The 15173-nt window shown below is 36.3% G+C and overlaps 1 protein-coding gene across 9 annotated transcripts in view; it reads left to right on the plus strand.

The window, feature by feature from the left end:
- The window catches only part of Pde4d (phosphodiesterase 4D, cAMP-specific), a 1338202-nt gene that overhangs the window by 1308023 nt on the left and 15006 nt on the right, over positions 1–15173 (plus strand). For 8 of the 9 annotated variants that reach the window (XM_013518413.1, XM_005392663.2, XM_005392664.2 and 5 more), the window contains 5 exons: positions 9628–9721; positions 11117–11289; positions 11854–11952; positions 12776–12940; positions 14561–14660. In XM_013518413.1, the coding sequence (XP_013373867.1) occupies positions 9628–9721; positions 11117–11289; positions 11854–11952; positions 12776–12940; positions 14561–14660 (631 nt within the window). Of the gene's footprint in view, positions 1–4334; positions 4595–9627; positions 9722–11116; positions 11290–11853; positions 11953–12775; positions 12941–14560; positions 14661–15173 lie in introns of those variants that run through there. The other variant, XM_005392669.2, reaches the window with a different exon arrangement.

The following is a 15173-nucleotide window of genomic DNA, read 5'->3' on the forward strand; positions in this document are numbered from 1 at the left end:
CCTAGGAGTTTCATTTCAGGATAGTAGAACGTTTCTTACAAAAGGAAAAAAGTAGTTCAGTTTGCAGTTTGAAAGAATCAAATAGTTGATGGTAGCTGACGAAAGGAGAGAGGGTAGCAAGCCCCAAGGTCACTGAGAGTGAGGTTAGAGGGAATGTGATTTGGCTTTATAGTTGTTACTTTTTTTCATAGTAGTCACTGTTTATCTAGTGCCTATGTTAGGAGGGGCAGTGTGCTTTTCATTTTTGTACTAGTATATGTCTGTGGTACATAGACATTGCATCTGTTTTGGGGAATTATCAGGTGATGTGTGCTTGGATTTAAATGACAGGGTGTGACACACCCACCAGATCTTCAGGCTGTGACCACCCTCCTGCTCCTGCCTGGGGTCCTTTGCTCCTCATGCGCCCCTTGCTTGCCCTCTCACACCGTTGCCCTGGCTGGCTTCCTCTTGCCAGCTGTCTGGCTCCCCATCTTTTTTCTCAGAGAGGCTCTTCCTCACCGTCTTTCAATGTAGAAACCTATGTCCCTAGCACTTTGTAGCCTCTTTACCCTTTCTTTCTCTCCATCCATTTCTCTTTCTTTCGCTCCACTTACCACCTCAGCTGCTGAATGTAAGCTGCAGGTGAAAAAACTTGAGTTAGTTTGTGGTAGTCCCCAGCACCGAGGGCACTGCTTTGCATGTAGTCGGAGCTTAATAAATACTAGAATTTGGAGAAAGGCTGAAATATCTGGTCTTGAGATAGGCTTTGATTTAAATCTAGCTTTGAAAGATCAGTTTGAGGTGGGCAGGGTGGACGAAGGGTGCTATTCCAAGCACTGCACTGGTGAAGATGGAGAAATGAGATCATCTGCTTTATCTCAAACTGGTGTGGCATCCTTCCCTTCCAGAAGCCAAGAAGAGGTGGGAAAGAGCAGCTGGAAACAGCTTGCAGTTGGAAGTGAAAGTCAGCAGTCTGGAGCTCATGAGGAGTGTTGATGTTGCAAAGCTGTGATGCTGGTTTGTCACTCACCACCTTTGAAGTCACAGGGTCACATTGGAGTTTAGGAAAGTTGGTCTGACAGTCAAGATCAGTGTGGGACTGACAGGGGAAAGCCAGGGACAAGTGTACAGGTTGAGAAGCAGTTACAGTGTTTTGGGTCTGAGACGTCACGTAGCTAAAGAGAAACATGATATATTAAAAAAAAATAAACATGAGAGCTTAAAAAAGTTGTAGGATGGAATCGTTAAAATAATCACTGTCATCATCATCTGATATCTGTTAATCATTTATCATGAGTCATTTATCTTAAGTGCTTTGCATATATTACCTCACTTAACCCTCATAATAACTATTAATTGCTGCATAACAGATCACTTTAAACTTTAATGCCCAGAACTATCAGTTTGCCTTTATTAGCTATTATGACCTTGTGGGTTCACCGGGCTTGATCCGACGTTCTCATTTGGGGTTCCCCATGTGGTTTCAGTGAGATAGTGGCCAAGCTGGGAAGTCATTTGAAACCTCAGCTGTGCTGAATGACGTAGGTGGCTTCATTTTAGCTCTGGCTGCAGACTGGCCAGGCATATGCATTTGTTCTTCGTTGGGCCCTCCCTCTCTCCACTTCCCATGGAGTCAGCATGGACTTCCTCCTAGCATGGTGGTCTCAGATTTTCCTGCATGCTGGTTTGGGGATCCGAATGCCATATTTAGAGAGAGCAAGGGTGAAAGGTCTGAGGCTTCTGACCTTTTTAGGCTGCGCAAGCAGTGCTATTTGTTGGTTACAAAGGCTAGTCCACATTAACTGTAGGGTGCTGTGGCTCCTTAGGAGGCGTCTTTGCAAACTAGCTGCCACGGAACCAGTTTAGAAGTTTGAACTCATGTGGAAGGATTTGAAATTGGAGTCTATGTTTATAGTACCTGGGTGAACTTGGAAAATAATTTTTTATCTCTAGGTCTCACTTTAAATAGAAATAGGGGATTGGAAGAGGTGACATTGAAGGTGCTTTCTGTTTCTCCCACTGAGTATGTGGATTTAGGTGATGGGAATGTGAAGGAACAGACCGAAAGAAATAGCATTTTATTGAGGCAAAGACTTAGACCCAAAGTTGGGTGAAGGAGGGAGAAAAATGTGGTAGAAAGGAACAGGCCAGGGTTATTTAAGGGTTCTCATTAAGATGATTTATATGAAACACCTGTTAGTGTGTGACTCACATGAGACCTTACTGAGTGGTAGGAAAGTGTCACAGATTTCATGAGACATTGGAAGAATCACAGGCCCATAGAATGAATAGAAATAGTTATGATAAGAACTACTTTAAATAGAGAAATGTTTCACAGTTTTGAAAAACTTTTTCGTGACTGCCAGAGCATTTGAAGAAGGAGAGTATCCCATATTTGGAAATAATAGGACTAACGTTCAAGTAAGAAGTACTCATTGAAGAGTGTAGGCTTGGGACGGAGTCTTTGTAGAGATCCCAAGTTAAGGAATTAATAAAAGCAGGTGAAGGAGACATGGCCAGAGAAGTGAAGAGAAAAATCAAAGCAGTTTAGCATCCTGGGAGGTGAGGAAGAGTAGTTAAGAGTGAGCAAACAAAACCCAGCACTTCAGAGAAGGTAAGGAGAATGAAGGACCAGATAAAAGGAGGATGTCAGTATTTTTCCAGGACAAGTTTTAATAGGGCTTTAGGGTTTTAAATGCTTTTATAGAGGATTAAGAGGAATTTAGTAAATGAACACAGTAGGTATGAATGGCAACTGAAAACTTTATCAGCAAAGGACCGATAGTAACTGAAAGAGGCAGAGAAAACAGTGACCACCTGCATCCGCAGGGAATACATGTCAGAGCCCCCAATGACTGCCTGAAATAGTGAACAGTACTGAACCCTACATATGATACATTGTTTTCTATACATACTTAAGTTTAATAAAGTTCAATTTATATCTATAGGGCACAATAAGATGCTAAAAACTATAATAGAATTACAAGAGTATACTGTAATCAAAGTTATTTGAAATTTATGTTTATTTCTGAAAATTTCTGTTTAATATTTTCACAGTACAGCTGACTGAGTATAACCAAAACTGTGGAAAGCAAAACTGCAGCTAAGGGGGATCTACTATATTCTGTGGATCTTGATGATGAGCGCAGACTAAGATAGATTGTCCTGAAACAGAAATACTGAAATGGCAGGAACCCTGTGAAGCAATCATATCAGCAAGTCACAGAAGCGCAGAGTGAGAAAAGTATAAGTTGCAGACGAGGTAAAATAGGATAAAACTTAGATTTCTCTACCCACAATACCTCCTTAGTAAATAAAAGTTAGAGTAGTAAAATCCCAAACCAAACAGAATTTAGATTTCTGATCAGACTTTCTTGTTAAAGTCGTGATTACACTCAGGCTCAATTCTGTATTCCCAGAAGCCATTCAGCTTTGGATATAGCCATAAAAGTGTTCCCTTCTGATCAAATTACAGCTTCTGACATCTGTAAGCCCCACGTTCTTTATCCATACACAGCACATTGGCTGTCAGATTCCTTTTCTCCCCAGTCAGATTTTTAATAAATCACTTCCACATTTAGATTTTGGAAGTTGTAGAGCTCAGCCGTACATAGCAAGAAAAGCAAAAGCACCTGAGAGGAGTCATGGCACACAGGTGAAGGAATGTATCTTTCCATCTGCATTCTGCATGTTGGTCCTGTTCTATAATCACTGTGCTTTTGTGATGGACAGGGGAACAACGAGAGTTATAGTTACGTCACCAAGGAAACCACTTGTTTTGAATTTAAAGGGGGAAGCACCTAAAATACATGATTGTCATTTTCAGAACCACTTTTAGGTGGAAGGAGAGAGAAGGTAGAGACTATTAAATGGCTCCACAAGGACTGGTTTTCTTATTTAAGAGTAGGTTTTGAATAGTATAGTGGTCGTTATCCCTGTCTGGGGTAGGGAAGCCTCATTCATTTTTTCACCGTGCAGCCTCAGAGCTGCAGGGAAACCATTATTAAATGGTGTTCTAGGGTGAAGAGGAAAGCCTCCAGAGGCTTGCCTTTGCCAGCCAATCACAAAGCCGCCTGCTCCGCCGAGTCCACGCCCTCTACCCTCGCAGAGCAGAGATGAACTGTGATTGGTGCATAGTTGAGGTTCTTTGGGAGGGGTTTCTTGTCATTCTTCCCTGCTTCCCCGCAGTTCCTTATTTGGTAGCTTTTGACAGAACTAGTCTTTCTTGCAGCTAAGCATCTTGACATACATTATTCATTAAGCCCTGGAGCTCGGGGAGAGAAAGATGCAGACCCTTAGATCTTTAGCTATTCTTTCATTTTACGGATGTTCCGTATTCAGAGTAGTTGTTAGATTTTGTTCCATTCTGGAGTTTTATAAATGGCATATGTTCAATGGGAAGACGGCTGGATGGGACTTAATGCAAGACATTCTTATATATACTTAATTACCAAATATCTTTAAAATCCCACACGCAGCGTGGCTTGTGGAGGTTGCTGAAGTAACAGTGTTTTGAAGATACACATTTTAGAACTTACTGACACACACATATAATCAATCAAAAATGCCTGAAGCAAACTATTTATTGTCAGTGTCTTGGGGCTACATAAAGGTAAGATTCATTGTGTCTTTGAAAACTCCTGATTAGTCTGATTACATAACTGATGATTTTAGCAAATTAGATTGGTATCTAAGTTTTCTGAACAGTTTTGTGTTCTTCCCTTAGACATGAACTAGGAAGGAAATATGTGTTTTTTAGTGTGCAAGTTGTGTAAGTTTTTAATCAGATATAGTTTGCATATTTGAATAGCATTTTGATATGTAGCCGTCCTGTTTGTTATATGGTGTAATTCTGGGTTGTGTTTTTTAAATTGCAAGGTAATTAAATTCATTGCAAATAAATTATTGGACTGAATTGCTTTTTCTGACTTATGAATTCTGTCCAGTATGTAGTATTATACAGTTAATTTGGGGCTTTTTCTAAACATCTGTGCTATAACCTGATGAAGAATTTTTTTTAACCGTTAAAGAGCTATAAATGGAATTAAAAACTAATGTTACTTGATGATTTAACCAATATTTTGTTAAAATGAAAGCTTGGTTATCTGCTTGTGAAACTAAAAGTTTGCATGGTACTGTTTCATTAATTTCAAGAAAGGAATTAATTCACTGCATTTAATAAAATTGTGTCCATGGTTGGCAGAGTTTCTGCCTTCCCTAGGGTAAGGCTAGCATTGCGGTCTGTTTCCATGGTGAAAGCAAGAGAGAAAAACCTTCTTCAGTCAAATGAAGCATCATTTCAGAAAGTGAGATTTAGCTTTGGATATCTGAGCCAATGCCAACACATTTTTAAAGACTCATTTTTCCATTTCTTTGAGGACTTTCAGACTGAAATTTCTTTTGTTTCTTCAGGAAGGCAAATTTTCTCTTTACTATTGAGTTTTATTTTAATTTGAAGAAAATTCAAATATGTATTTCAGTTTTGGTTGTCCAAGTCATGATTTTTTCATCTCCCTTTAAATTTATGATTGGTTAGATTTTTTTAAATGTTTTAAAATATGTATATTTTTATTATTTGAATTCTAATCATTTCTTGACCAAACATTTTTAACTAAAGTATGTAAGAAGCACCTCTAATGCCTCCTGGATTATCTGTTTAGCTTTTAGCCAGCTCATATTTGATGCATTTTTGTAGGGCTCTGTGTTAATGTTTTCATTATGAACAACACCTTCAAGACTAAATTTTAGTATTTTCTTTGAGGAAAATTTTTCATGGACAGCTTTGTGTATGTTTTAATACTTATAACTGTGAAAACTATTAAGGGTCAACATAGATACATTTGGTCTTCGGCATGTGAAAGGATTTTTATAAAATCAATGTAGTACTCATTTAAATAGCTTTTAATATCAGTACATACTAGAATTATAGTGCATTGCAATCTAAGATATTAAATGATTGTTAGCAGAGAATTGTGGGGAAATAAATAAGTATGTTCTTACCATTTGATCTGTGCCTCCTTAAATATATACAAAGAGAATATGTAGTACACACTGACATGAGGCAGAATTCCATTCCAGAGTATTTTATTACCATATTCTGCTTCTTTAGCAATCTGAAGTGCAAAACATGAATTAGAGAACTAGAGTTCCAAAATGCAAAATGCAGCGTTCAGATTCAACTGCATTTTAACTTTATGCCTTAAGTGCTGCACATATTCCCCTGCATAATGAGAACAAAGGACTTGAAAACGTTCACTTACAAGTCTTCCTCTTTTTTTCTTAGGCTCAACCATGGTATTATATATTGTTTTGAAACTATTAGTGGTCACTTTTAAAAAATGTTCTGCATTCTGAGTTTCTGTTGAAAAGCAGTTCTTTATTTTCTCTTTTGAAACTGTTAATGCAGAAACACTGTATAACGGTGTTCCAGGAAGATTGTATTGACTTTCGAATTATCCTTTTCTCCTCACCCATAGTAATTTTTGTAGTTAATCTTAATGAATGTTACATACTTTTCTAAAAATCTGAGAAATTCCACTGACATTTAAAAATGGTTTAAGATACTGTTTTTTGGCACATTGGGCTGTATACTGCAATTTATAAGGTAAACTAGCAGTTGAAAAGGCATCATGGTCATTATTGTGGTTGTTAGTTTGGCTTCCCTAGATTGAAAGGTTTATATCAGTGCCCAAAAGCTAAACATTTTAATTCCTTTTAGAAGTAACCTTTATGTTATAACTTAATTGACTTGTGGACAATTGTCTTTGGGAAATCCTGCATCTTCCCTCCCTTGGGAAGAGATTGAGTTATTTTAAATAGTGTCTCTTACAATTATGTTAAAATAATTTTGACTTCCTTGGAGCATCATGCAAGCCTTGGTAGGAAGACAGATGTGTTATCAAGGATTTCACTAACTCATGTTTTTGAGTTTCGGACAAAGAACAGCAAGTTACATATGATGCAGAAATACTCAATGGAATATGCAGTCTGTCATTTATTCAGTCCTCGCAATAGATTCCTTTCACTATCTTTTTTTGTCTTTGTTATCTATTTTGACGAATTATATAGGCAAACTGCCCCAAAAGTTATACTTTGGTCTCCATAGTCTTCCATGAAAAAAATCCAGTTATTTGTATAGCACATCTGCAGGTAGCATGAAAAATCTTTCTGCTTGGGCATAAAATAACATATTTTTCATGCCAGGTCGCATACCGTTTAGATGGCTCTATGAAAAACTAGGTCTCTGTGTAAGTTTTCCAGTTGTCCTCAAAAGGCATATGTCATGCTTAGTTGCATTGAAAGAAGTACAGTGTGGACCATAGTCACCCAGCAGACTGCTGAGAGTCTAACAGTGGCTGAAAGCAGTAACTTCCCCTATTTTTTATATACAAGGACTTTTTCATGACCAGCTAGTTTTTAATAGCAACTTTATCTCATTACATGGAAAACTAAAGGTCGAAGGGGTACTTTAGTGAGTACATGTTTAAAATAGTTAACACACACTCTCATTTGAATGTGTTTTGTGTAATGAATACATTTTTTCTAGGGTAAGTTGTAAGGCTTCTGTAAGGCCAGGATTTTCTTACCTGTGAGAGATTAGTGTTTTTGAAATATGGCCACAGTTTTCCTTATGAATACTGCCCATGATTCTTTGTCCTTCATCTGTGTCCTGTAATGATAGGGATCAGACATCAGTGTAAAAGGTCCAGAAGTCAGAAACAGAGTGCCTGAAAGGGCACTGGGAGAAAGAGCTCAAATAATGCTGAGCACCTGTTATGTCCCAGGTTAAATATAAGACACTTTCATATTAGGTAAATAACCAGTCATTCACTCAAGAAAATGTAACTTGTGAAGAGGGACAGAAAACATTTTGAACACTGTTGTAAATGTCTTTATGAATATTCATAACCATTAAATTTTACTATTTTCTGGTAGATAGTACTATGTAATGTTAAATAAAAACAAGCAGAAACTCATATTTTTATAGATCACATGATGCCAGTATATATGCAAAGGTAGAAAAAACATAGAAAAAAATACAGCTAAGCTATTGCTGGTTTTCTTTAAGCAGCAGAGATTTACATGGCTTTTTAATATAGCTTTCTAGATTTTCTGTTCTATGTGTGCATTTTATAATTAACAAGAAATTATAAAATATATAAACAAGGAAAATAAAACATATGTCCCTGGATTTGAGAATAAAATTCCTAGAGCTGTAAAGAAAAAACTAGAACTTGTATTGCTAGGAGCCAGTTCTTCATTTTTGACTGCAAATGAATGCTAATATGCATTCATTATACCCAACAGACTATTGTTTGGGTTTTTTTTGTTACCATTACTGTTTGTGATTATAGTTAAATTTCCATAGCTAATTTAGATGGTCAATAAGATTGACTTTGGAAGAGATGTGCTAAACTGCTTTTGAGTTCAGCCATCTTTGTGTTTTTGAAAATTCTAAATAAACTCACTTTTCTCTTCCAAACTTAAATGAGAATTTATAGTGAAACTTAAATATTTAAAGGCTACTAAAGATTAGAATAAAATTTGTTTGAATTGTATGGTTCAGTTTCCAATAATATTTATGTGTAGAAAAAAATTGTTACTGTGTGTTAGGAGCACTATTAAAAGGCTTATTAGGGCTGGGTATATAGCTCAGTGGTACAGCACCTGCCTGGCAAGCGTGAGGTCCTGAGTTCAATTCCTGGTACCAAAAAAAAAGGCATATTATTTGGGTTATTTCAGAATTAAAGAAAGACATATTAATTGGTAGCTGATGGGGAGGAAAATATAAAATCTTGGAGAATTCTGAGTATTGGGAATGTCATGTGCTGGTGTGGTATATTAACTCGTGTGCCCCTTTGGGTAGGTACTGTGGCCTCAATAAAATAAATTGTGGAGTAACAAAGTAGGATTTTGAAAACAGACTTGTTTTCTGTACAGTGGCTTGGGAAGTGGATTGGCAAATTCTGTGGATTCTGAGAAACTAAATCTTACACTTCTTAATTGAAAAAAAAAACTTTTAAAAGGAAATATTATGTGGTATTCACTCAAATAGTTTATTTCTTCATAGTCCTGAAAGAGTATTCAGATAAATCTTTCCTTTTTCCCCTGGGTAAAAGACTAGATTGTAATCTTTGGCCAGTACTATATATTAAGCTCTTGTAGTTATAAATTGATATAAGAAGTGTGAGTTATGTGTAAGAAGCTGTAAGAAGTGTAAGAAGCTGAGTTATGTAGCAATAGTTTTGTGTTTATAAGTTGTAATGTTCTTCTGCAAGTGCTAATAATACCTCTTAATTTTTTAATTCCTTTTTACCATTAATATCAGAGTGTCAAACTCTGTGCTGTTTATGGTAGCCACAAGGTGCTTGTGACTATTCAGATTGAAGATAATTAAAATTAAATTCAAAGTTCATTTTCTCATTTTCACCAGCCAGATTTCAAGTGCTTAATATGTATGTATGCCTGGTGTCTACTGTCATGGACAACAGAGATTATGGTGTTTTTCCAACATTTGTAGAAAAGTTCTTTTGGCTACTACTGCTCTAAATTGTCATTGTATCTTCCAGTGCCTCAAAGTATGCTAGTGTTATTTCACTTAACATTTCCTCTTCTGTTACTTCATTTTGCCTTTTTGTTTTTCAGTTTAAAAGGATGCTTAATCGGGAGCTCACCCATCTCTCTGAAATGAGTCGGTCTGGAAATCAAGTATCAGAGTATATTTCAAATACATTCTTAGGTGAGAATAACAACACTAAAGTTTGAATTTTCTTTAAAATTATTTGCTTGTTTGTTTTTGGAGGCAGATTACAATGCTAGCTCATTTTGGAAACCAAATAGGTTTTTTATATTCCATTTGTTTTTATTCTTCATATTAATAATTTTGGACTGTACACCTCTAAAACTTAACAATATGAGATGATAGTATATTTTTATTATATATTCATTTAGTGATGCTGGATATTAAGCTCACAGTCTCATGTATGCTAAACAGGTGCTTTTCCTCTGAGCTATCTCCAGCCAGGTTTTCTTTTATGGTAATAAACTATAAAATGTATTTTTACATAGGCATCCATTCAACACATTCTTTTCGAATGCTACAGTAGCTGGGTGCTATATATTTGATGGTAAATTAGAAATGGTCTCTGTCTTTGATGACTTGAAAATCTGATGGACACCAAGCCTAACCAAGTGGTGGGCAAAGACAGCACAACTGCTAGAGAAAAGTTTGCTGCTAATAGTTGAGAATATGGTGTTCTGGGATGACCCCTCTGTCTCATTTGCAAAAATAAAATGCAATAAATGTAAGTCAGTAATTTGAATATCTTGTTTGTGTGGATTTTCTTTCAAAGCAAAATTTCTCTAACAGTTAACACATTATTAAATAGAGATATATTGAACTTGTATCATGTACACAGATGAATTAGGATTGCTCACTGCCTTCACTGGCGGATGAATATACTGGGATAGCTTATGTCTTTTACTGTAGAAAACAGCAGGTAGTGTATGTGAAAACTCATTATTGAGTAATATTTGGGATTTTCTGTGGTCCCCATTCAACCTAGTCACATCATAGGCCTCATCTCACTGTGGTATAGAAATAAAAAGCAACAGAAATAATCAAATCATTCAGAAATCCTGTTTCAATTCCTATAGTATAACCTATTTTACTTAGCTGTTTGGGTTCATATATCTCTTTATTATATGGTATATGAAGTTTCTACCATTTTAAAATATGTGTTGAAACTGAAGTCCTTTGGTGTGGCAAGAGCAATTTTTATGCCACTAAGTGGATTTTAAACAGGAATAGAGTTAATGCTCTTCTTTCTGCAAACCTGTTGTCATAGGTCCTACAAAAGTGTTGTTGGGACATTCCTTCAAAAGGTAACCACTGGACGCATTTATATTAATGAGTTAGTGGTTTGTTTTTGTTTGTTCTTTGCTGAATATGGTGTTTTGAGGGTCTCAAAATAAGTCTACATCAAATTGTAAATACTTTACAAGAAAAAGTATTACTTTGAAACATTTCCTAGAATACATAGTGATCATTTAAACCTGTTTGGTTATGCATGTTATGATTGTAAAAACAAGTAGAATTCATAATAAATGTAGAATATTTTCTAAATTTCTTAAGATAAGCAACATGAAGTGGAAATTCCTTCTCCAACTCAGAAGGAAAAGGAGAAAAAGAAAAGACCAATGTCTCAGATCAGTGGAGTCAAGAAATTGATGCATAGCTCTAGTCTGACTAATTCAAGTATCCCAAGGTTTGGGGTTAAAACAGAACAAGAAGACGTCCTGGCCAAGGTAAGTTGATTTCAGAGAGTGTTTATTACAAGTATGAAATGGTGCCTTTTCTTTCTCTTCTACATGGGTAGAAAATTCATTACTTTATGTGGCTTTCTTTTCTTTTTTTCAAGATGTAAATGCACTTTATAAATCTCTATAAATTATTTGGGTTTATTAATATATAGATTTAATAAGTGGCTTGGTATATATACTTTTTGCAACTTTCTTTTATGTACCTGTATTGTTTTTTGATCTTAGAAGTCTACCATCTCTTCTGGGTTTTAGAAAGACAGCACAGTTTCTATGTGTAAATTTTATCCAATGAAGAAGTACTTTGATATTCAGACTAGATGAGAATCTATGGTGTTGTTCAAATCATAAAGTAGTAATACTCAGTTTTCAGTACATTTAAGTTAATTTGCCTAAAGTTTGTTTTACTTAATGGTGCCTGTAATACAGTGAAAAGGAATCACTGTTTGACATAATCTAACCATCTTTGCATTGAAGTTAGTAATTTTAAATGATGTCACTGCCTCGTGTTATTCCCCACTCTGAGATATTGGCATCTTTCTTCAACACCAGGAATTAGAAGATGTGAACAAATGGGGTCTTCATGTTTTCAGAATAGCAGAATTGTCTGGTAACCGGCCTCTGACTGTTATCATGCACACCATTTTTCAGGTAACAGGATTGACTTGTATCATGTTTCTTATATTTAGAGACTTGCTATCTAGACTGGATTGTGTGTGCATTTTGTCTTCCTTACTACTCACCCTTTTTTGCTTATTTTTACACTCATAAAATTCTTATTTGCTCCTTTATCAAAGGACAAATAAAGATACAGAAAGGTGGAATGTTGTTATCTTTTTTGCCAAAGAAGTGGTACAGGTGAATTGAAGCAGTCTGCTAAAACAGCAGTTTAAAAATCATCTTCATGACCCTGACTTGCATAGATAATGGAAGAGATAACCCAAGACTATAATTTCTTCAGTTTCTTCTTGTTTTCTGCATTCTGCTGTTTTCCATATCCATTTGCTATTCTTGTGGAGCTGTGCCCCAGCTCCAGGAGGATTTAAATGAGAATTTGAGGCTGTGGCTGATGCCTTCAGGTGGAGTAGGAAGCTGTCCCCCAAGCACAAGGGCTAAGGTTCAGCTGTTGTGACAGGGACTGGGCTGTGGTGCTTCTCTGCAGCACCTGCTTGACCAGGGACACAGGGACCTTTAGAGTCCACAATCCATTCCCAATTCCACTAGCTTTGATACAGCATCCTCAGTCTCCAGAGGGGCAATTCAAGTATGGTATTATCCCATTTTCTGGATATGGAGCATCCCAGATGTTTGCGTTCCCCTTAGGAAATGTGTGAAAGTGCTATTTCTGTTTCTGGGTTGTCCATAGGAAACACTGATGTATAATTTGGTTTTTTGTTTCACATACTCTGTAGAACCTCTTCATTTGTTTGTTTTTGCAAAGACAAACATGTTAACAGGTTTTCTTTTCCTACAGGAGCGGGACTTATTAAAAACATTTAAAATTCCAGTAGATACTTTAATTACGTATCTTATGACTCTGGAAGACCATTACCATGCTGACGTGGCATATCACAACAATATCCATGCTGCCGATGTTGTTCAGTCTACTCATGTACTCTTATCCACACCTGCTTTGGAGGTGAATCTCTTTTCTGGAATTTCAAGAACACTAATTTGCTATTCATGAATGTCTCTTAAACTTGTATAAACTAAAGGGTTTGCAATGCAAAGAACAGTTGACTTCACAGGAAGTATGTTGATTAATAGAGGATAAAATGTGGTTAATAAACAGTTGAATGATGAATTTTGCCTGTGAAAGTTGGTCAGAGATTTAGGGGTTCATCTGTTTGTTATATTGCTTCTTTGAAGTGTTCCAATGGACATTTCATAAAGCACATCTGGCTTTTAAACTATTGGTCAGTTTGTTTTCTTAAAATAGAGTCTGGTGACTTTTATATTTTTAGTTTAAAGAATCTGATTATTAATCTGACTATATTAAGTATAAGCACAACATCAGTATTTCCCATAAAATGTATTAGAAGGTGGCTTAGTTACTTTTCTCATTGCTGAGACAAAATACCCAGCACCCAAAGTTAAGGGAGGAAAGGTGTATTTAGCTCAGTTTGTAGAGTCACAGTCCATAATCTGCTGGCTCCAAGGCAGGGTTGCACATGGCAGAGGGGTAACAGTTTCTTAGCAGCAGAAAGCAAAAGCAACAAGAGAGAGGAGACAAGACTCTTTCTGCCCCTTATCCTGTTATGCAGGCTACCCATGCTAGGGCGGGTATAGTGCTCACACCCTTTCTTTTTTTTTTTTTTTTTTTTTTTTTTTTTTTTTTTTTTTTTTTTTTTTTTTGGTCTTGGTTTTTCTCCGGTACCGGGAACCGAACTCACGACCTTGTGCTTGCCAGGCAGGCGCTTTGCCGCTGAGCTAAATCCCCAGCCCCTCACACCCTTGATCCTAGCCAGAACTATGCCAAACCAGTCAGTGTAGTGACCTACTAGTCACATACCCTTAATCCCAGCATCACATACTCTAGATTCAGCCACCTCTGAAACAGACCTGTGACGGCATAAGACTTTAGGGGGACATCTAGACACAAACCATAACAGAAGAAAATACTTTCATGTTTCCACACTGTAAGGTCCACAACTAAAGCAGTTGTGTTAAAATCTCACTTGGGTGAGTGGTTCTCCATTGGACTTGATTTATCTCCCTTCTTCCTTGTTTTTCTTCTACCGTATGAGGAGGGACATTTGGCAGTGTCTGGAGACATTTTTGGCTGTCACAACTATCATGTTTTTGGTTATATGTGCCAGTAGCATGCCGTGGTTAGAGGCCAGGAATTGTGCTAGCAATCCCGTAATGTACAGGACAGTCTGCTGGAAAGTGTCATCTGGCACAAAAATGTCAGCAGTACCAAGGCTGAGAATCTCTGTTTTAGATGAAAGAAAATATTTACTGTTATACTAATTTTATGTGTATCTTCAGAATATTATTAAACATAGAAACTATTTCCTTTAAAAAATAATTTCAGACTTCTATTTTAAAAAAGATAAAAAGTTTTGATCATACTGTTATATTTTTTTACAAAGTTATACTTGTAAGTGGTAGATATCTCATTTTGTAAGATTGTTTAATATATCATGACATATTATGAGGGCTTATTTTTCATCTGAGTTCAAAAAAGTTATTTCTCACTTGTTTATGTTTTCTATTCATATCACTATAGAAGAGTAATAATTATCATTTTTTCCAGGCTGTGTTTACAGATTTAGAGATTCTTGCAGCAATTTTTGCCAGTGCAATACACGATGTAGATCATCCGGGTGTGTCAAATCAATTTCTGATCAATACAAGTAAGTAAAATTCATTTATCTTTACATAGCAAATGGTAGATGTTTTCTGCCTACATTTGTGAATGATGTAAAGTCCTTGTAAACATGGGTTCTTCCAGAGAGATATGTTCTTTAAAGATGTATTAATGTTTTAATGGTATCTTTTAATGTAGTCTGTCTCTAAAAATTATCAGTAGCTCCTGTAAGGCATGTGATGTTTGAAAAACATGTATTACAACATTTCTCTAAAAATAACACAGTGCTGTTCCAGGACAAGAATAATCAAAGGTGAGAAATATGTGGAATGGTTTAGGTATACTGCCCTGAAAGGTTTAAATGAGAAAAACAGTTATGGGAAGTATTGCTAACCCTTTTCCACTCTCCCTAGATCGTTGTTTAATCCCTTTCAGCAGCTCTTGCTCTCCTTTCTCCGCCATTACTGTGCCCAGCCATTTTCTCTAAATCTCTTAATGAGAGCTATGGGGACTTTTCAACCTAATATTTTTTTTTTTTTTTTTTTTCTCCGGTACCAGG

Source organism: Chinchilla lanigera, unplaced genomic scaffold, assembly GCF_000276665.1.
Source record: "Chinchilla lanigera isolate Chin_1 unplaced genomic scaffold, ChiLan1.0 scaffold00045, whole genome shotgun sequence".
In the NCBI taxonomy this organism is placed as follows: Eukaryota; Metazoa; Chordata; class Mammalia; order Rodentia; family Chinchillidae; genus Chinchilla; species Chinchilla lanigera.